Source organism: Bemisia tabaci, chromosome 6 (genome assembly GCF_918797505.1).
Source record: "Bemisia tabaci chromosome 6, PGI_BMITA_v3".
Classification (NCBI taxonomy): Eukaryota; Metazoa; Arthropoda; class Insecta; order Hemiptera; family Aleyrodidae; genus Bemisia; species Bemisia tabaci.
This window is the reverse complement of record NC_092798.1, coordinates 41,195,335-41,216,326: the sequence shown is the minus strand read 5'-3', so window position 1 is coordinate 41,216,326 and position 20,992 is coordinate 41,195,335. Positions and strand designations below refer to the sequence as shown.

Genomic DNA, 20,992 nt, shown 5'->3' with positions numbered 1-20,992 from the left:
GCCACATTTCCTTCACTAAAATGTTTATTTTTGAGGAAAGTTATGAATATTTTTGCCTGAAACTTGCAGGAACTTTGGGTGACATTGCGAACAAAATTATCCGAAAAATTGGAAGAAAAATATTCATATTTTTACCCGCGAGAAATTCGTGTTTTATCGAAGGAAATTTGGCAACGCCTGAAGGTTCATACGGCGTTTTTCCTTAGCACGGCAGTGTAGTCGTGGTGCTCAGCGAAAGAGGCGCGCGGCTGGAGACCGCGACTCATCGCCGCACAACCGGAAACATCCATTAAAACAAATAAACTAACAAACGAACCAATAACCAGTAACGTCGGCGTTTCTTTCAAAGGCTCTTCGGAGATGTAGTAATCAGAGACAATATATTTTAAAGATCCCGTACTAACAACTGTAATGGAGTGATGCAAAAATGTAAGTCCCGCGGTCAACGTTTCTTTTCGCCAGATGATGATTGATGAGCAACATATTCTAGAAAAAATAAAATGAAATTTAGCCTAATGATGACAGATGAATTTCAAGGTGAGCACTTTGTTAGCCGATTTTTTTTTTACAAATTGGGTTGGTTTACTGGTTTTTGGGTTGGTCAACTTTGGTCATGGGTCTCCGTCATCAGGCAAATCTGAGCGTCAACCTCCGAGACTAATTCTTACACTACAGGGAACATTTTCCTCATAGGTGAGCAGTTTCCTTCATTTTTTTAAGTGTTCTTTTTGTTCTAGTATGACTCACCCATGCAAACTTATAACTCCCTTCGATGACAGGTGATAATTGATAATTTTTTCAACCATTCTTGTCAGCTCTACTTTACTAAATGAGCGTTAAAGTCTCCAAATGAGTTGGTTCGATTTTTTATGCATCCCATGTGTTGTCTCTGCATTTTCTCACGTCTTCTAAAGAATTAAACTTAAAATCGACCAAGTTATTGCATGTTGGAAATCGATTGTCAAATGTTTTCAAGAAATTGAACATTTTTGGAAATTCGCTTTAAAAGTCTCCCGAACAAGAACTTAAAATAAGATCCCTTTCTTTGCGATTTTACGATTTCTGAACTAAGCTATTGGACTCAACTCGACTCGGGTAAAATAATTCTTTAAAATGTCGATTTTTAGAGAGAGGATTCTCCAGGATTGCCATACACAACAATTTAAAAAAAGAAAAAATTGTTGCTTAAGATAATCTATTTAGCCACTTGTAACATAAGACAAAAACTACTCGGAGTCCCTTCATGTGGATCATCTTTCGTCTACATCAGTTCTTTAGACATGATTGGATAAATTCAACGTGCATTAATCTCTATACATTTAGAGAGAGATTCGTCTATTTATCTTACCTGTATTTATCAGCGCTTTCTGGAATATCCACAGGCTCATTTTGAAGAGCCTACTTTGAGATCCCAACCATTTTCTGTGAAACCATGATTGTATAATAATAGGGTTACGTTTCGCCCGGGAACACATAGATTTAGTCACTGTGCGCATGATGGATGGACCGATGGACGATGCATCATCGGCGGATCGATTCGATTGCACCGGCTAGGTTGCAATATCATCGCGAAAATTCACTAATTTACACCAGTTGAGTAAAAAAAGCTGTACTTGAAATGCTTGAAGTACCACACCACAAAGTGTAGAATCATCAGAGTGCATCTTAAAAGAGTGCAATGGAGATGTTGCATGTGTGAGGAATTTGCGATTTGACGGTTGATTCTTACGTACAAGTTCGCGAGAAACACGACGGTGCCACTGGTTTTCTCTGGAATCAAGCTCCAAGCTCAAAAAAAGCTCTCAAGTTGAGGCCAAAATGGAGGGGATATCCCACGCTATCCTAAGAGTCCACATCTACATCAAGACAAACTCTCCATGCAAAGATAGGGAGCAAATACATTGACAGGATTGCCGCGATTTCAGTTTTAGAGTCCCCAAAGAAAGTGGGAGCCCTGTCGATGTATTTGCTCCCTATCTTTGCATGGAGAGTTAGTCTTGGTGTAGAGGTGGACTCTCAGGTTAGCGTGGGATATCCCCTCCATTTTGGCCTCAACTTGAGGGCTTTTTTTGAGCTTGGGAGTTGATGTCAGAGAAAACCAGTGGTACCATCGTGTTTCTCGCAAACTTTTACCTAAGAATCAACAGTCAAATCGCAAATTCCTCACATATGCAACATCTCCATTTAGGCTTGAATGCAGTTTCGTGACGGTGATTTTGCCGCTGCCGGCAACGGGGGAGTTGTTGCAATCCAGAATCCGATTCAAAGAGGCCGCGAAGATCCTGCTGGAGCTGGACCACCCCTCTTGGCTCCTGCCGGAAGGAGCCGTAGCGTGACTGACAGATGAGTTGGCTCCTCCCGTGGACACCGCGGACCGCGCCAGGAAGCGAGCCGCGGTGGGAAATGTCGCTCGCGACTCCAGATGACGCCACACACGATGTTGGCCCAAGCCTCCGAAGTAGCTGCAAAAGCTATGATCTCGTGTGAGAAACGGCAGAAATTTTCCGAAATAAATAAGTAACTAAATAAAATTAAAGATGAAAAAAAAACGCTAAGAAGTGGCCCGAACTGTATGTAACAAGGTGGAGAATGGTGCTGGTTCCACACCATTTCGCGGGGAAAACAAAGCCAAGAAGTTCCAAAAATTAAAATTAGAGTCTGGTTTCGTACTGGTACGCAGTAGAGTTCAAAAATTTAATTTTGACTCTAATTTTAATTTTTGGAACTTCTTGGCTTTGTTTTCCCCGCGAAATGGTGTGAACCCAGCACCATTTCTCCACCTTGTAAAATAAAAGAAGTAAATTAATGAAGTTATCAAGTTTTTATCAAAAGGGACGTTTGGGATTTTAATAATCACAATTGTGCGAAGAACACGGCGGTGCCATCGGTTTTTTCGGAAAATTAAATCAACTCTCAAATACCAAGCTGCGGAAGTTGCACTATCGAGATTTTGAAAGCAAACTGTTCAAAGCTAGTGAGAAACAGCTCAAGTGGGGTATTATTTTGGTATTGCTACGATTAAACCGAGTGAAAGTGACCAAACTGCTGCAAGAAACTATTACCGCTCCTAAGGCGTTCACATTGCCTATCAGGATATTGAAGGCGAACTGATCGGAGCGAGTGGGAGCTATAGTATTAATCCTCTTATGCTACGATTAAACCGGGTGTTTTGATTGTCAATTTTTATGGAGCAGTAAGGAAATGAAAGTCATACGTACGCAAAGTCTCTGAACAAAAAATTGTCCTCTCGAAACATATGCAATATAATTTCATCCGCGCAATAATTCGATGTAGTGCAAAACTACGTGTCTCCGTCTGCGACGTCGTAGACTTCCTGTCAGACATTATTTTTTCTACTAGTTGACGTAATTTTTTTATAAACCTCTTTGATTTGTCCTCTATGTTAGTAGACTATTCTGTAGCAAGCCTTATACGTATAGTAGGCTCGCTTCTCTTCGAAGAAGTAATGGAGGAGTGAAAAGTTCGAAACATCGTAATGGAGGTTCGTGGTTTCGCACTTTAGCCATCGATTCCATACTTTAGTTATGTCAGGTTAGATTCAATTTTTTATCTGAATTTTACTTTATCAGCCCCCCCCAAAAAAAAAAATCTATGAAACAAATTTCATAATAATTAATGGAACTGACACAGTCTCCAACTCCATGCTTGAAATTCACCAGCGAAGCCCTGCAAAAAGGTGTGATCCTGCGTGATTAGCTCAAATCTATAATGGTATTAATTATTTGTCATGTTATTTTCCGATGATTCGGTCGATTTAGTCACACCACTTCCCTCGAAATTATTTTATCGCACATAGGAAAAGTCGGACGCCCCCACTGTGTCAGTGTTAAAGGATGAGAAGCCCTACGAAGACTTACAGTCGTCATATCTGTCCAAAACCTTACGTATTAAATTACGTGAGGGAGTGAACATATTTAAACGTATGAGCACACCGTATTCATTGTCAGACAGTCGTCGACCACTTTGGGGCACGATTCTGTGAATAAAGTCGATTTCATGGATTATTTGTTTTTTTCGTGAATTATTTCTACAAAATGCTAATCCTTTCGATTGGTAAAGCTTTAACGATAACTTTAAAATCACGGATTTCTGTGGTGCCTCTGCTTGGTATGTTTATAGATGCCACTATTCCTGTTTTTAGTGCAAATGAAATTTTCCGAGACCTTACCCATACTTGACGCATTAACGCATTAAAAATTACAGTAACACCTGCATGGCACACTGAAAAAAAAATCTCGGTGTATTTACTAAGAAAAGGGTAAAATTACCAAGAATTCAGGGTTCTATTTGATCCCAGTTTTTTCTTGGTAAAATTACCGTTTATGGAATTGGTAATTTTACCGAGAAATTTCGGTAAAATTATTGAACTTTCTCGGTAATTTCACTGGACCTTGGTAAAAACGCCAATGTTTTTTATCGACTGAGGTAGAATTACCGAGATAAAATGACAAAGTTACCAGGAATTGATTACCAATAAAAGTGGTATTCTTACCTGAAAAAAAAAACAGTAAAAATACCGGTTTTTAGGTAAGCTTACCAGTCTGTCTTGGTAAAATTACCAATAATTGGTAAAAAAAAACTGAGATGGTAAAGGTACCAACGGACCTTGGTAAAAACGCCGAAAATTTTTTTTCAGTCCATGGCTCCGGTAGATGCGCTAGCAGCATCGCCCTTTCGGACGCCTCGCGCGCATCCGAGATGAAAAGTGTTCCAAATAAGGGGGCTCCCCAGCAACTAAGGGGGGGGGGGGGTGTAATCGTGTTATGAAAATTTAATTAAATCAATCTGAAAGTGTTCCGGATGGCGATGGCCAGCGCGAAATTATCCCGCCGTGAGCTTGACATTGTGATGGTCTTTGTTAGTTTTTCTCTCCTTTCTCCGGCTTCGGCTCCATTCTTTCGGGGTATTTGATTTGGTCGGTGCCGTTATTCCGTGGATCCGACGCCGGGAGCCGGCCGGCCAACTTCCAACGCGTGCGGCCATTGATCGCCGGAACAATAGGGATCATCGGAAATTAGATCGTTGGACCGTGCCGCGCTGCTCCTGCCCCGCTCATAGATCCGCTCCAAATATCGACGTATGAAATTATGGTCTACGCGCTGGTATTTTAAAAATTCAGGGAGGTGTCCGAGGAACATGCTCGCGGAGTTTCCAGGAAGCGGTTTGCAAGGCGGTTATTGTCGGGAGGGGAAATCTGGAAAAGCGGGAAAAGTTGGGAAAAACTGGGGCAAGTTAATAGGAGAGGCAGCATGTTGGGTAGGCTGGATTCTCGGTAAAGGAGAACAGTGGGAGAGCGAAAAATGAGAAGCACGAATTTGACAAATTTGAAGTTTGTTACTTCGAACGTAGAAGGATCACATGAAGGAAAATTTCACTGCGCGCGAGGCAAGACTTAGCAAAATAGATATAAAAAAGGAAGCACGAGAAAACTCGAAGAAGGGACCAGTTTCAGAGCCCTTCCTTTGACCTCAGGAAAATTTAGAATAATCCCAAAATGGCCGGTACTTCTTTCTCGCAATTTTTTTAAAGAAAATTAGGAGAATAAAAATAAATTTCAAGCGATCGAAACAAGATTGTTCTGATACATCTGAGGTTAAGAAAATGAATCGGTGCGATTAAATGACACCGAAAATTTATATATTTTCAATAATTCCAAATGCCAATTTAATCGATACTATCATCAATAAGAAATCAACCTAAAACCTTTCATTAATTGCGTTTTTCTAACTTCTGGTTTCAACTAATTTACTTCTTAATTTTTGGACGAGGGAAACTAACTCCCACTCGGAATCATATTTCCTCGCCCTCCTGACATAATGCGAACCCTGTCATCCATTTAACTTAACGCTTTTCTCGGCCCATCTCTAAGTCCAGTTACGCCCTTTTATCAGTCAAGCCACGATTTATAAAATATTCGCTCTTAATTTGACCGCGTTAAGCAGAAAGGAACCAAGCCACATCAGCTACTGCCAAATTCAACAGGGAAATTACATTTTTTACGAGAGAACATCTGTGCAGATTCCTTTGAAAATTTTAAAGAATTTGCTTTGTATAATGGAGAAAATTCACTGAAATTTGCACAAAAATCCGCAGAACCGTTTTCATGAAAAAAATAAAATTGCCCGATTAAATTTGGCCATAGTTGATGTGGCTTGGTTCCTTTCTGTTTAATAACGCGGTCCAATTCATGCCCACTTCCTTCCAATACAGCCTCCTTGATCTAGCATTTGAGCTCCTCTAGTCCTCTCAAGTCGTAACTCAGTTTGTATCTCAATCGCCAAATGCCGGAGGGGTCTGGAAGAGCACGAACGTGGCTTTAACATCCGTATTTAGCGCCCCGCGCGGCCTTGAACGGAGTTAATTCGAGCCGCTATCGTTTTTTGAAGCTCGGAGGCGGGCAGCCGCGCGCTCTGAATCGTCGATATCTCATGGGGAAAAATCTTAAGGAAATCGATTGATCTGCCATTTAAACCCATGGAAAAATATCGATAAACGATGCACACCGTGACAATCGATTCTTTACCATAGCTTCAAACGGGGAATTATCGATAATCGATCATTCACGCTGGAAGGAACCGCCACACGAGCAGCGACGGGAGGAATGTAAATAGGTGTGAGGGTATCGTGAGCTTTGGCGGGAATCTTTAATTTGTAAGGATTCCACGAGAGGTGAATTAAGGTGATTCAATCAATAGTTATCGACGGGCACCCCACGTTGGCAGTTCGTGCGGAAAAAGGTTTGTTTTTCTCTTGCCGTGCGGGGGATTTTCGGTCCAGTTGACGGCGATGTTCCGCGTGTTGGAGGATGAATCAGCTCCGGTGAAGTTTGCCGCACCCCCTCCCCTTGTTATCGCCCATCTTGTCTCCACCCACCCCCGGCTCAAGACGCCGCTGATGAAATTCGGCCGCCCTTCAATTGTATGGGTTTAAGCGAAAATTATGGGACTGGAGTTGTTTCCATAGGAAGCTGGGTCGTTATGGGTGAATATATTTGGTTAGGAAAATCTGAGCAAAAAATCTTCACTTCAGTTTCTTCTTACCAAGGGTTCGGTTTCATACAGGGTTATTCAGAAGTCACGCACCACTGGCCATGAGGGGAGTGGTCGTTTGAAATTTTTGAGTTGCACCCCGCCCCCTCACCCTGAGGGGGTCAAAAACTGGAAAGTACCTAAAAAGTTTCCCTCTCAATATGAGGAAAAACGTCACAAACCGCAAATCGACATCTTAATCAGAACTAAACTTATGGCCAGTGGTGCGTGACTTTTGAATAACCCTGTAGGACTGTGTGATCGCTTCTTTCTTGGAGTATTCAATTTTTTTCTTCTTTTTTTTGTATATTTTTACTCATATAAACACGAGTTAAAATATTTCGGTCCACCGAAATTTAGGGTACAGATCACTACTATTTTGACTTTCGAGTGACTTATATTGTATATCCTCGAAAATGAAGGCGTCTCCTCGTTTGCACAAGTATCGTCGCTTAATCAAAAACTTGAAACGAGTCAAGATGTTGCGCTGATGGATCCTAATGACTGGTATCAGGTACATTTAATTTCTGGTTTAAAAATAGCTGAATTTACATCATCAAGATGAAAGCTCTTAGTTTCCTCCTCGCAGCGCTACACAAGTTAAGATATGGCCCTCGTGAATCAAGATACATGATACAATTATATCAACCTTGAAGTAACTCAAATTGCATAATCACGGAATCGAAGGAGCTTTTGTTTCAAATACATGTTTACTCCTCGCGGGGAGTGGTGCGCGTCTCCGCCCTTCATCCTTGCATCTCTCGTTGGTTTTTCCTCTTTTCTTTACTCTTGACCTCATTTTCTGAACATGTCCTCTTAATTTTATTTTGTTTGTTTGCAGGCTGTAAAACGGCGTCAAGAAGAGAGCAATTTTGAGCGGTTTCAAGACTTGTTTCCGTCCGATTCACTGCGCCTTTATGACCGAGATGTTCTAACTATGGTGAGTATTAACTTAATGGAATATGTATGAGAGGCTAGGAAGGAACACTCTTTAAGATTTTTTCCCCCCAGAATCTTACATGAATCGTCATAAAATTTGGTGTGATAGATTCTTTTATTTATCTTAATTACTACCTATAAAAATCACCTCACAGCGCGGAATTAGTTTGCACACCAATCAATTCAAATTACCACGAAATTTACATTTTGGTTTTTTTTTTTAAAAAATTGCCTCTCGACAACTCTTACTTAAAAATGACATAACTCGACCGTAAAATGTAAGAACTTTGCTTTTATGAAGAAATAAACTCGTAAAAAGTGTTTCCTACCCTGCAAAAATTAAATTTTACCGTTTTTACTCTCTAAATTTCTTTTCTCTCTTTTTTTCGAAAATGCTTCTTGAAAAATATGCTGTAAATGGTCAAGGTCCAAAATAGTAATGATTTCTGTTCGCTCCCAAAATTTTTATCCTTTACAAAATATTTGCAACGCTACAAATCGGGATGGTATTTTTTTAGTTTCACCATCGATGAGCAGAATTCTTCGGACTGTTGCCTTATTTCCCAAACGGATCCGTTCATTCACCGTGCACTACAATGAAAACAAGGCGGATTCTCTCAAAAATCGGTGACATCGCGCGGCGAACAATGAAACAATCGCATCTTTGTGTCGATCGGCTTTGGCGGTGGAAAGCTCGCCGTCTCGTTGATGCATGTTGATCCTTGCCATTTTTACAGAGAATCCTCTCCTTGTCCGTAAGAAACAATGTAATGTAGGCAAATTGCACCATTAATCTAGCTACGTCGATGTTTTCCCGTGGGTGGATACCCAATTAAAAAGCAAATTAGCTCGGTCCTCAAGGATATTTCGCGCATCAAAAGCTCCTCTGTTCACCGATACAAGCCGATGGTCCCCCATTAACTCTGAAAATGACGTCTGTACCCCCCTCCACCCCTCCGCCCCTCCACCACCGGGCGGTTAGTCGTTAAGATATCCCCGACTCGGTCTTAAACGTGGTATCGTGGGCTTTAATTGAGCTGTTGATCGGTGGAGCTTCGTGCAAAAGTGAGCGGTCTTGTACAGATTTTCTGCAAGTTTGGTCAGTTATTGTCGAGGATTTTGTCGCTCTAAAACCATGCTAACAGGAAGAGGAAAGTGCGGACCGAAAATCTTGAGTAAAACTATGAGTTGTTCGACAAACCGTGGACCGAATCCCTCCCTTTTGAATTGAAAAATTGATGATCTTGATCAACGCACGGTAGCACTCGCAATCGGAAAATAAATTGTCGTAAAAAGAAAAAAATCGATTTTACGGCTTTGTTTAATGGAATTTAAGGATTTTATGAAAACCAGTAAATTTTCACCAAGATCATGGCTACATCTAACCTATAGATTACTTTTTCTCTTACATCTAAATTTGCAAAAAAAAAGCGCTTTCTTGGTGTGATAAGGGCGTCCCTAAGTGCAATGAGAAAAATTGCGAAGGAAACATTTTTTTGTGATGAGGATTCCGATTCTCTCAATGGTTGAGTCGGTAATGCTCGTGAATTTACGAATTTTTATGCGGAGAAACTGGTTAAACTGCAATCACTTTTAGGCCAAAAGAATGATTAACAATGTTAGTAAAATGTTAAGCCTTAGTTTGAAGCGTGGCATGCGCAGCACTATGATCGCTTTTTCAGCAAACCCGCTGAAACTGATGCTCGTAATGTGAAGCGCCTTCGTTTACGGGCGATGCAATTTATCTTACTCCGATCTCTTCATCGTATTCCATCGAAGCTTCTACTATCTACTAATACGGTTTGCGGGCCCGCGCGAGTTCCTCTGTGATGAAGTAAGAATATTATCTCTATTTCTCTAGATCAGGGGTTACATCTTCTATCCCTCTATCTTTTAAGGTATAATTAGTTTCATTAAAGCTGACTATCACAGTGAAAGTAGGAATATTTTTTCTCCTTTGTTCCCACGAAGTCCTCTACATAAAATGGAAAATTGTCATTAATTTCTGGAATACTTATGAGTTATTTTGTGTGCATTTTTCATGGAATTTTACTTCCAAATTTTTGTAACAAAGAGAAATATTCACCCTTTTTTCTCCATAATGAACACTTAATCGCATGCCAGAAATAACTCAGCGCTACGCCCTAACATTTAATGTAAAATAGCACCAACTAAAGGTAGCACTGGAAAAAAAACACATTGGATCTAGAGTCCAGAATCTTGAAAACATTGACAAGAAAAAGGACTCTTGATTCAATCAGATTTAAGCTTAAATCAAAAGGAAATCCGCTCAAATTAAGAGACTTGGTTCTTGATTTAAGCTTAAATCTGATTGAATCAAGAGTATTTTTTCCTGTCGATGTTTTTAAGAGTCTGGACTCTAGATCCAATGTGTTTTTTTTTTCTAGTGAGTCTTATTGTGAACCCTGCAGCTTTAGGGTTCAGCCCTACAGCCTTTAGTTGGCGCTATTTCACCTTAAGTATCAGGGTTCAGCGCTTAGTTGTTTCTTCCGCGTGGGGTAAAGTTAGCAACAACCGAATATTAATACGGCGTTTTACCTTACCGAAGCAGTATAGTTGTGAGAGCCGGCCGAGAAGTCGGGGCAGTAGAGCCGGGTGCCGGTTGACTCTCCGGAGCGCCAAGAGTGGCCGACCAGGACCGTTAGCATTATTTGGCACAGCACCACTTAGTACGTAATCTACCCGGGTAATGGGCAGGGTATTAATACGAGTGCGCCGGCCGGCGTTTGCACTCATATCTATAGATACCGATCGATCGGTCCCACCGGTTGCCGCCGTCGATGCCAGCGCTGACGAAAAAAACGCGCCTCCTCCCGCTCGACAATGCAGAGTGGGCGGATTTTAGCGGAAATCCGGCAACCGCTGGCGGAGCGGCAACCGGAAACGGAGCGACGCGACGCCACCGCGACCGGCCAGCTTTCAATTTCACTTTCTTGGCTACCATCGCGGCCCTATCGAGTAAAAACCACGTATGTCCAATGTAGAATGTGTGTCGATACGTGGTTTTGATTGGACACTGCTGAGCCCCTCAGCAGTGCCAACTTGGAGCCGATCAATTAGCTAATTAAACGCTTTTGTGTGGAGGATGGTCGGAGTGGGTGATAGGTCTGGTTTTACGCCCCTCCGTGCTGCATGGTCTGGCCGCGTCGATTTCAGCTTCAGCGAGGAGGTTTCGGGCTTGTTGTGTCAACATAACCTCAAATTATGTCATTTTTACGCTACGAGAGATTTCATAATAAACGAGGTCATCGTAGTGGACCGAGGTGGATGTGCTCATCCGAGAGCGACCGATCACAACTGGGGTGACAGGAAGTCGCCGAGATCCAGTCTGGCCGCTAAAAAAGTGGCCAAGTGCACGGATTTTGCAATGAGGAACTAATATTTCTGGCTCACTGTCAGTTGAACTACATTTTGCAATGAGGGACTATCTCTGGCTTAACCATAGAAGCAAATATTTGCATGAGGAAAATTTATGAAAAATACGGTGTTTCTAAAAAAAGTGACTCCTTATTGTCAAATTCAGTCCAGTTAAGGAACAGCATCATGTTTTTTCTGGGCCAAGAAGTAGTGATTTTTTATTGCAAAATGTAATCCAACTGTCCACTTAGGGGCACGAAAATGGGGCATTGGACTTAATCCGAGTCAAAGACTTACGATTTCAAGAAACTTCATCATTATTTTCTTTCCGACAAAATAATTTGAAGACTTTTCTTGAAACTTCCTTCGCAAACTTGCATTGAGTATAAGCATTTTAATGTCGTCGGCAATTTGCAAGCTACCGTGATGCATTGCAAAATATGAAATTTAGAAAAAAAGAAAGAAGAAGGGAGCACTGATAATTTTGTATTGTACGTAAATGAACGCTTTGATCTCGTTTACTATGCATTAAAAGGGATTACGGTAGCTACTAGCACTCACACTCGTGTTTTGCGTGAACTGAAATCAGAGATTTTAGTTGGGTTCGGGTCGGATAGGCAACTAAACTAACTCTGTGGCAAAGCGTGAAGTATCGCGGAAACTGAAGGCGCTCCAAGCCGCTGCTCTCACATGTACGTGTACTGAAAGCAGAAATGCTAGATAGGTTTGGGTCGGATAGGCAACTAAATTAACTGTGTGGCAAAGCGTGAAGTATCACGGAAACTGAAGGCGCTCCAAGCCCAGATTATGTTTTTGAAATTCTATCATTAATAATAATACCTTGCCGATGTGTATTTTTGCGATTTTCTGAGGATACACGCAAGCTGCTTACAAATTTCCAGAGATCGCTAATTGCCTGCAACACACGCAAGAAATTCTGAGGAGTAAAATCAACTGAGATGCCTAGAGTTACTTTTATCGCAGAGCGCATTGGCTTTCTACGCTCATTCAAACCCAAATTTCTGCTCAAAAACCAGGTTGAATTCTGAAAGCCAGCTTCTCAAGGAAACCACTGGAAAAAAACACATTGGATCTAGAGTCCAGACTCTTGAAAACATTGATCAGAATAAATACTCTTGATTCAATCAGATTTTTGCTTAAATCAAAAGGAAATCCGCTCAAATTAAGAGGCTTGGTTCTTCATTTAAGCTTAAATCTGATCAAATCAAGAGTATTCTTTCTTGTCGATGTTTTTAAGAGTCTGGACTCTAGATCCAATTTGTTTTTTTTTTTTTTTTCCAGTGAAGAGCACAATTATCATTAGGTGGAGAACGGAGAGGAGAGGTCAGGGGAAGAAAATTGTGACAGTGCGTGATTTGTGGACGTTCAATTTTCTACAGGAATCTTCGAGAGGGAAACGATGCGATAGGCCCTTTCCAATAGCAATTTTTAGCTATATGAGTATAGCTACTCTCATGATCGCTAAATATCTTCCTCAAGGATATAATATCCGCTTTTAAAGTTTTGTGAAGCAAGGAGTGGCACATGTGAATGGATATGACACCAATAACCGAGACCTCGGGATCAGAACCGGCGGAAACGGCTGATTTCAATCGCACAATCGGAAATGAAAGCAGTCGCTGTAGACCAGGATTAGACCACGAGTCTAGAACTAGCCGACTCATTGTCAGACTGATCAACAGTATACGCCAGGGTTGCCGTTTGATCTTTCGCAAATTGATGAAGGGTATGCCTAACCTCTGCTCTGGATGATTAAGTTATGATTAAAGTGTCGAAATTAATCTGAATTCACAGAATTCGAAAAAATCCATGTGGCAACTCTACTTTTCGCAGGTCAAAGAGAACCGGGCTGCTTTCGCCCCGTGATTGAGCGGTAGTTTTGACAGGTTTTCGGCGATCAGTATTTGTTTAGCCAAAAGACACTAATCCCTTCGTTTTATGTATATGGGGCGGTTCTGGCTGCCGATTCTATTGTTGCGATCTTTGAATTTGCAACTCCTGTGGGAACCCTAGAGCTGTTTCTGGATTTCCTCCTCAAATCGTGCAAGTTGAAGGAGAAAAAAGGGAGAAAAAAATCAATGTTACGTGACAATTTTGAAAAAAAAATGTTCATTTCCGTTCTATTCGAAGAAACAAAGCCCAAAAAGCTCTGAATTTTCTTGAGGAGTCAAAACATTTTTGCAAACTACGTGAGTTCATATTTACATCAAATTTCCCAAATGTTTCCTCCACTGACAGTTCCTAGATTCATCATTAAGGCATATTCATTCAGATTGTAATCAAGCAAATCCAGGTGCTATAAACCAAAGACAATCGATTTTGACCACCGATGTCAATGGTGATATTATTGAAGACATACGTCGACTGTTTTTTTTTTTCGATTGTCGACGAAATTGTGAATTGTATTTTTCGGATTTTTCTAAAGTTGCCACCCCTTAGCTCTGTCAGCATCAGAGACAGTCACCATGCACATCGCACTCAGAATGCATCGAGCAAAATCCAAAATCCTCCTCGAATCATTTTTATCCACTCGACAATTATCGGCCTGCCAAGCAAAAGCCATTTCCTGCGGTAAGCGCATACGGAACAATGCACGGCCACTAACATGACAACATCGGATAATTGGCAAGCTTCTTACGTTTTGTCGTGTCGGTTGCGGTTTTCAATTACTGCACGAACACCCCCTCCCGCCCGGGGTTCATTCCTCCCCTCTTCGCACATGCTCCATCGCTCTGTCCACGTCTCATGATTCATTTCATACCAGCGGCGCCCTGTTGTCGCTTCTTCCGGTCGGAAATACCGTAATTTCCTTGCGGTTCGACAACGTGTGGGTGGTCAATTGGTCATCCGCCGCGACGGCCACCCGCAGTTGCGTTGTTTCGGCGGAACTCGGTGTTTCTGGGTATCCCGGAGTCTGGGCGGTGGACGCCCACCGACCAAGAACCTCGTAACTGACGTCTAAAGTTGGGGTAGGTACGCGGTTTTTGACTCGGCGCGGGGGAATGGCGGATTAGTATGCAACAAGTGCGTTGACACCCTGCGCCCAAACAGAGATGAGATAAGGTCAGCTTCCGGTCGCCCAGTCGCCTTCCTTCGGGACATTTTTCGGGCGCCCAGAACGTGGCCAGACGGAATGCATAGCCATTATGCTGTTGTCCAGACCGTGCTTCTTTCTCACTGATCCTTTATTCGGAGGCAGCCGAAGCGCACTGTCTCCTGTTCAAAATTGGAGACACTTTAAAGCACAAAATCTGTACAGCACAAATCAACATCGTACGAAAATGACAATCTTTTGAAGAGTCAGGAGAGACCTGTAGAGTAAAAGTCAGAAAATTTCAGGTAGGTACAAAAATTCTGGACATTTTTCTATCAGGCCTCGAATTTTCTCGTTAGGTCAATATTTTTAAATCGTCGACTTAACATTGCGGTGTTTTTTATCAACAGAGCTCTAATTTTGCGCTGAGTATGCGTCTTGAACCGCGTTCATGCACGCAACATCCCCAGAATTCTTTTCAATTTGAAACCTCGACAAATTAGAGACAAACCAAGAAGCTTTAAAATTCAAAGAATCGAAGCATCTTGTACTGTCAATAGTGGAAATACCGCGAGCCTAATATTGATGTTAAATGAATTATATCAAGTTACTAAGTTCGTTATCAACGTAAATCTACTTCTCCTCTTTTTATCGATTAAGAGAAAAAATGCAAAGGAAAAACACCATTTCCCAAGCTCAGGTAAAGCTGACAACGGAGATAGAGAAAACGCGAAAATTTTTAGAATTTTTTTAAAAAACACAATTTCACAAGCTCAGGTAAAGCTGACGACGAAGATAGAGGAAACGCGGAAATTTTTAGAATTTTTCAAAACGAGTATCCTAAACTCTGCTATAATCCATCTGTGATCACGGTACGTGACCAAAACCAAGGTCAGTTTTTAGGTCTATTTCAAAGGCGAATGCGGCCAATTTTCCTTCAACATTTTTACCAGGGTCGATCGTGTCATACGGCTTAAAAGAAGAAGAAAAACTCGTCTTAAGAGTGAACGATGTCCGGTGATGTTCTTGCGCACGCGGTCACCTTACGCACGTCATTCCCCGAACTAATCCTCAATCAATCATCCATCTTGTAGATCGAGGCGCGGGGCTAAATGATTGGAATTTAATTGGGCCTAAGTATATCCGGTCCGGGGCTCGGACCCCCGCCCCTCCCGTACATCCCCCTGACACCCCTTGATTAAGAGGGTCCCAAACTAATCCGAGTGACGTCTGCGACGACAGTCCATTCATCACCACCCGCTACCAGAGAAGTATATCGCGATTAATCGAACTGCGATGCCTTGGATTTAGACATTCGATGTTGCGGAGTGTACTGCCGTGCTTAGGAAGAACGCCGTATGAACATTCGAGAGTCGCCAAATTTCCCTTAATAAAAAGTGTATTTTTTACAACATTAATGCATATTTGGATTGCATTTTGCAAAAAGGAACCACTAGCATTGCAATGATGCTAAGATTGTGCAACTTCATCTTTTGCAATAAAATTGCGGAAATCGTGAAAAACTATGGAATTTAGATGGTAATTTTTGTCTTAAATTTACAGTTTTTAGCGAGTAAAGTAGAAACTATTAATGGATAATTGGGTTTTTCCTCCAAGACAAAAGAAGTAGCACAATCTTAGCAACATTGCATTGCTAGTGGTTCCTTTTTGCAAAATGCAATCCATTTTTCCTTGAAATTTTCAGATATTTTAGATTAAGTTGCGTACAAAATTGTCTGAAAATTTTGGAAAATAATTTTCATAATTTGCCCAGTAAATTCGGTTTTTATCGGAGGAAACTTGGCAACGTCTGAAGGCTCATACGGCGTTCTTCCTTAGCACGGCAGTATACCACGGGGGATTCCATCGATTCGAACTGTCATGGTTGTGAGTTAACTCCTGACGCACACACGGGATTCATTCAACTTTTTTCGTCCATTCATGGATCCCCCATTCTGTCGCGCCCTCGCAGTCGCAAGAACGGGTTGTGTCGCTCGTTTTTTCAAAGGCTGCTTATGTCTCTTTTTAAAGAAAGGGGTGACTTATAAATACCGGAATGACTTTTTCATCGGGCGAGGCAATTTATTCTATACGACGGAAACTCATTCTGATGTTTTTATAGGCGTTTGTCGACTCAGGTGGCTTTTACTGTACTTTCATCTCTAACTCCTTGTTGGAACTAGTTGAAGGTGGAGATGGAGATGTTTAGCATGGAGTTCGGAATGGAAGAAAAATAAGCCGCTATGACGAGGAAGATTGTCCTCGTATCAGGGAGGGGAACGCGTAATAAGATCCAACAATTTTATATTCCAAAGAGAAAATGTTATCACGATTAGTAAATTTTTGTCGTCACAAAGCTTCTAAGTGGCGTTTCAAGTCACTTTCTAGGCGCAACAAGCTTTCTTCTCGGCGGATTAAACGTTGATACTGATGTTACAGTTTTCTTGTGATGAAGGATCAATTTTTTTACAGCGCATCTACTGTCGTGCTAAGGGAAAAAGCCGATGAGCCTTCAGACGTTACAAATTTTCTCCATTTAAATACTAATTTTTTGGGAAATCTGTGAATCTTTTTCCTATAATTATTCTCTTTGAGAATTTCACTCGCAATCAGATCTAAATTATCTCAAAATTTCAAGCGAAAATACTAATGACTCTCCTTACAAATGAACTTTTTACTGCGGAGAAAAGTTGGCATCTCTCGAGTGTTCATACGCACGGCGTTTTTCCTTAGCACGGCAGTTTAGCACTCGTTCATGACATAAGATTCTAAAGTTGTTGAGTAGGGAGAACGCTAAGTTTCGTCTCCTCTTCAGGATTTTTTTTCAGATCATGCCTGACCGGAAAATATTTGAAAGTCTAAAGACTTGATAATAAATTTGGTTTTGAAGGAAAACTCAAAATATTTTCCATTTTTACTTTCAGGGAGTTCAGAGCCCGGACAGACACTTGTTTCTCCTGGACGACCTGCTCCTGGTGACGAATTCTCGGTCCAACCTCAAGGAAAAAGATCGGATGTCTGAGTTGTGGCTCACGAAAAGCGCCATGGGTGACGTCACCAAACTTGGCAGGTCCCCGGACACCTCCTTCGTCATCGGCTGGCCCTCCAACAACGTCGTCGCCACCTTCAGGTAAATTTTACAAATATAAATATATTTTAAAATAATGTCTGGACATTTAGAAGTATCTAACAAATGTAACCGTCCACGAAAAAAGTGACCTTATCACACAGATGCAATTTTTCAGGAGAGCCATTTTTGTCTCGTTCGGTCTGTTAAACGGAATTTGAATTCTTGGTGGGAACATACTGTGATATCCCAACCTCAACTGATCAATTTTGCTTATGTTTGTATCCCAAGAGAGTGTGGCATTGCATTTCATATCTATAATTTTAAGATCTGAGCATGATCGATTATTTTTTCAGTTAGCCTCTAAGTTAAAACTATGTTTAAAAATCTCAGCTTCAAATCCACAGAATTCTAGTTTGCTGAAACAGTATCCCTTTTTTCTTGCAAACATTTTAATGGAACGATTCCTTAAGCAGCGGTACCAATACGTCAATTTTAAGCTCTTTAGCACTTGCGCCCCTCTTTTCGTGGACGGTTACAAAAATGTTTCGTAATCATAAACATGAATTGTCCACCATTGTCAAATTTGTTTACCATTATCTTGGTTAATCAAAGATTATTACATTGATCGATCAATGTATTGAAATTACAGTATGCGCTAAAACCAGCAAGTTTTAGGAGCCACTAGAGCATGGTTATTGTACGCCCTCGCACATATTCGGAATTCCCCAACCTTTTAATTTTACCATAATTCGACACAATTCTCGAGTGCCTTTCCGTGAACATCAACTTCTTACCCCGAACAAACCATATTCTATCTATAACGTCTAGGGCCCACTGATCTGCGGCGCAAACAGATTATACGTGGGAAAAGTCAAACCCTCGGCCAGGGCCGGACTGGCTAAGGCAGCTAGGCAGCGATCGCTGCCTAAGAATTGTCGGCTCAGGGGCCCCGTCGGGGCCCCTGAGCCGACAATTCCTGAATTTTTTCTTCAATGAATGAAATGAATCCATGAAAAAGTGAAAAATCCTTGAATTTATTCTTCAATAAATGAAATGAATCCCTGAAAAACCCTCGTTTTTCCCAGTCCTTGAGGGTTTAACTCATAACACCTTCTCTGAGGCCCCTACGGCCGGAAAAAGGTAACCTCAGGGGCCCCTGAAAAGATGCCAGCAAGGGCCCTCAGCGATCGAAAAATATGAGCTTTAAGGGCCCTGGAGCGGCCCTCGAAGCTATATTTTCCCGGCCTCTAAGGGTTTTTTACTTTAAACAGCATGACTCTTTCTCTGAGACCCCTATAGCCCGAAGAAGGTCACTTCTGGGGCCCTTGAAAAGATGTCAGCAGGGGCCCCTGACCCTGGGCTCGAAAAAAAAGTTTCACTTTCAGGGGCCCTTCCGGGTCTCGAAAGCTCTTTTTTCCGGTCTTTGAAGGTTACTCACTTTAAAATGACTTCTTTTTTGAGACGCCCCTACTGGCCCTGCAGCTGGGAGAAGGTAACTTCAGGGGCGGGGCCTCTGAAAAGATACCAGCAGAGGCCCCTGCGTAAAAGTTTGAGGAGGTTATGTGCTTCTTTATCAACAAGAGGAATCGCCGAATTTTTCAAAAAATATCTGAAAAATAGGTGACATTTTCGGAGGCGCTATTTATCAAATTTCAATGCGAAAAGAGCCTAAAACTTCTATTTTCAGGGGTTAGATTTTCAAAATTTTCCGGGGGAGGACCCCCGGACCCCCCTCAATCCCTGGGGGGCGACCCCCCAGACCCCCCATAAGGGCCCAGTTTTTACGTCAGGGGCCCCAAAATCCTAGTGGCTGCCTAACTTTATTTACGCCAGTCCGACTCTGCCCTCGGCCTTAATCTTAATCCTCTGAAAATACTGCGTGCGAATTTGGAGCATAGAAAGCCGAAAGAGACCCTCAAGATGAAGACGAACTCTCCTTAATACTATGCCGTGCTAAGGAAGAACGCCGTATGATCATTCGAGAGTTGCCAAATTTCCTTCGATAAAAAGTTAATTTTTCAGCAAAGTAATGAATATTTTTCCGAGAAATTATCAAGAACTTTCGGTAAAATTGCGAACAAAATTATCTGAAAAATCGGAAGAAAAATCTTCACAAATTTTCTCGAAAATTCGTGATTTACCGACGGAAATTTGGCAACGCCTGAAGGTTCATACGGCGTTTTTCCTCGGCACGGCAGTTTAATAGAGAGGCTGTGTAAAACCCCGTTGAACTGAAGGAGTCAGGCAAGGATCAGCGGATGCCTACGGATGAGGCCGAAATCAGGTTCGATGACCGGGTGTTCGCCTCGGCCGCTCGCAGAAATACTGGAATTGGCCCGGGCCAACGGGACCTTTTCCTTTCATCGGCGCGAGCCCCGTTTTCCCAGGGTCCGCGGGAAATCATCCGCGAAAGGGTTTCTCACCCGCGCGTGAGCATTTGAATGCCTTTGCCATCCACCGACGTTGCCGAGTTTCGCGATGGGAATCTTGACTCAAATTCCGAGAGTGCGATGCACGCCGCTAATGGGCCTGTTGCAAACTTTTGCTAGAGCAAAAATGGATCGCATTTTGCAAAAAGGAACCACTAGCATTGCAATGATGCTAAGATTGTGCAACTTCATCTTTTGCAATAAAATTGCGGAAATCGTGAAAAACTATGAAATTTAGATGGTAATTTTTGTCTTAAATTTACAGTTTTTAGCGAGTAAAATAGAAACTACTAATGGATACTCGGGTTTTTCCTCCAAGACAAAAAAAGTTGCACAATCTTAGCAACATTGCAATGCAAGTGGTTCCTTTTTGCAAAATGCAATCCAAATAAGAGTTTTTCCCTATAGATAATGCCTCAAAAAGAAAAATAGAAGCTGAAAGCTGTATTTTGAAAATGTTTAATTTTTCTGTCAGTATGGCAAAGCAACTTAGTTCACCCTCCCGACGACGGGTGAACAGGTTGCGGTCGAGAGCTTTGTCCTGCTACCAGACATTTTAGGCTGCGCTGAAAAGAGACGCTACTGTTATTTCTCGGTCTTCACCCTCATCACCCTCTCTCTCGGTTGGTCAAATGTGAATCGAAGAAGTAGGTGCAAGAGAGCAAGAGAGCCTATAGCCCAATGGCGCCCTTATGTACCGAGGAGCCTCCTTGCATTCACCACCACCTTTTCAATTATTCCTCCTTTCTAGAAGTTTTACACCTCGTCGATTTGAATTTCTCTGAGTTAGGAACTGCAATTCCCTCATGTAGCATTCTGTGCAAATTAATACTTTGGACAACCTGATTTCTTAGTTTTTATGTATTTTCACCAGCACTACACATTGTTTTCGCCGCTTTGATCACGCAATGGACCACTAGACAAGGTACGAATTTAAGCATTCTATTCCATGTTTCCTGACCAGAATTTCACGTAAAACACGATTTGCACAACGAAAATTACTGAAATCAACTTCTAAGGAAGATATTAACGTTTTTATTTCACATTGGTTACGAGGACTTTGAAAGGCCCG

The 20,992-nt window shown here is 41.8% G+C and overlaps 1 protein-coding gene across 1 annotated transcript in view; it reads left to right on the top strand.

The window, feature by feature from the left end:
* LOC109036419 (uncharacterized) overlaps positions 1-20,992 on the top strand; it is a 685,415-nt gene that overhangs the window by 636,516 nt on the left and 27,907 nt on the right. The window contains exons 8-9 of the mRNA XM_019050621.2: positions 7,891-7,989; positions 17,346-17,551. Of these exons, the coding sequence (XP_018906166.2) occupies positions 7,891-7,989; positions 17,346-17,551 (305 nt within the window). The remainder of the gene's footprint in view (positions 1-7,890; positions 7,990-17,345; positions 17,552-20,992) is intronic.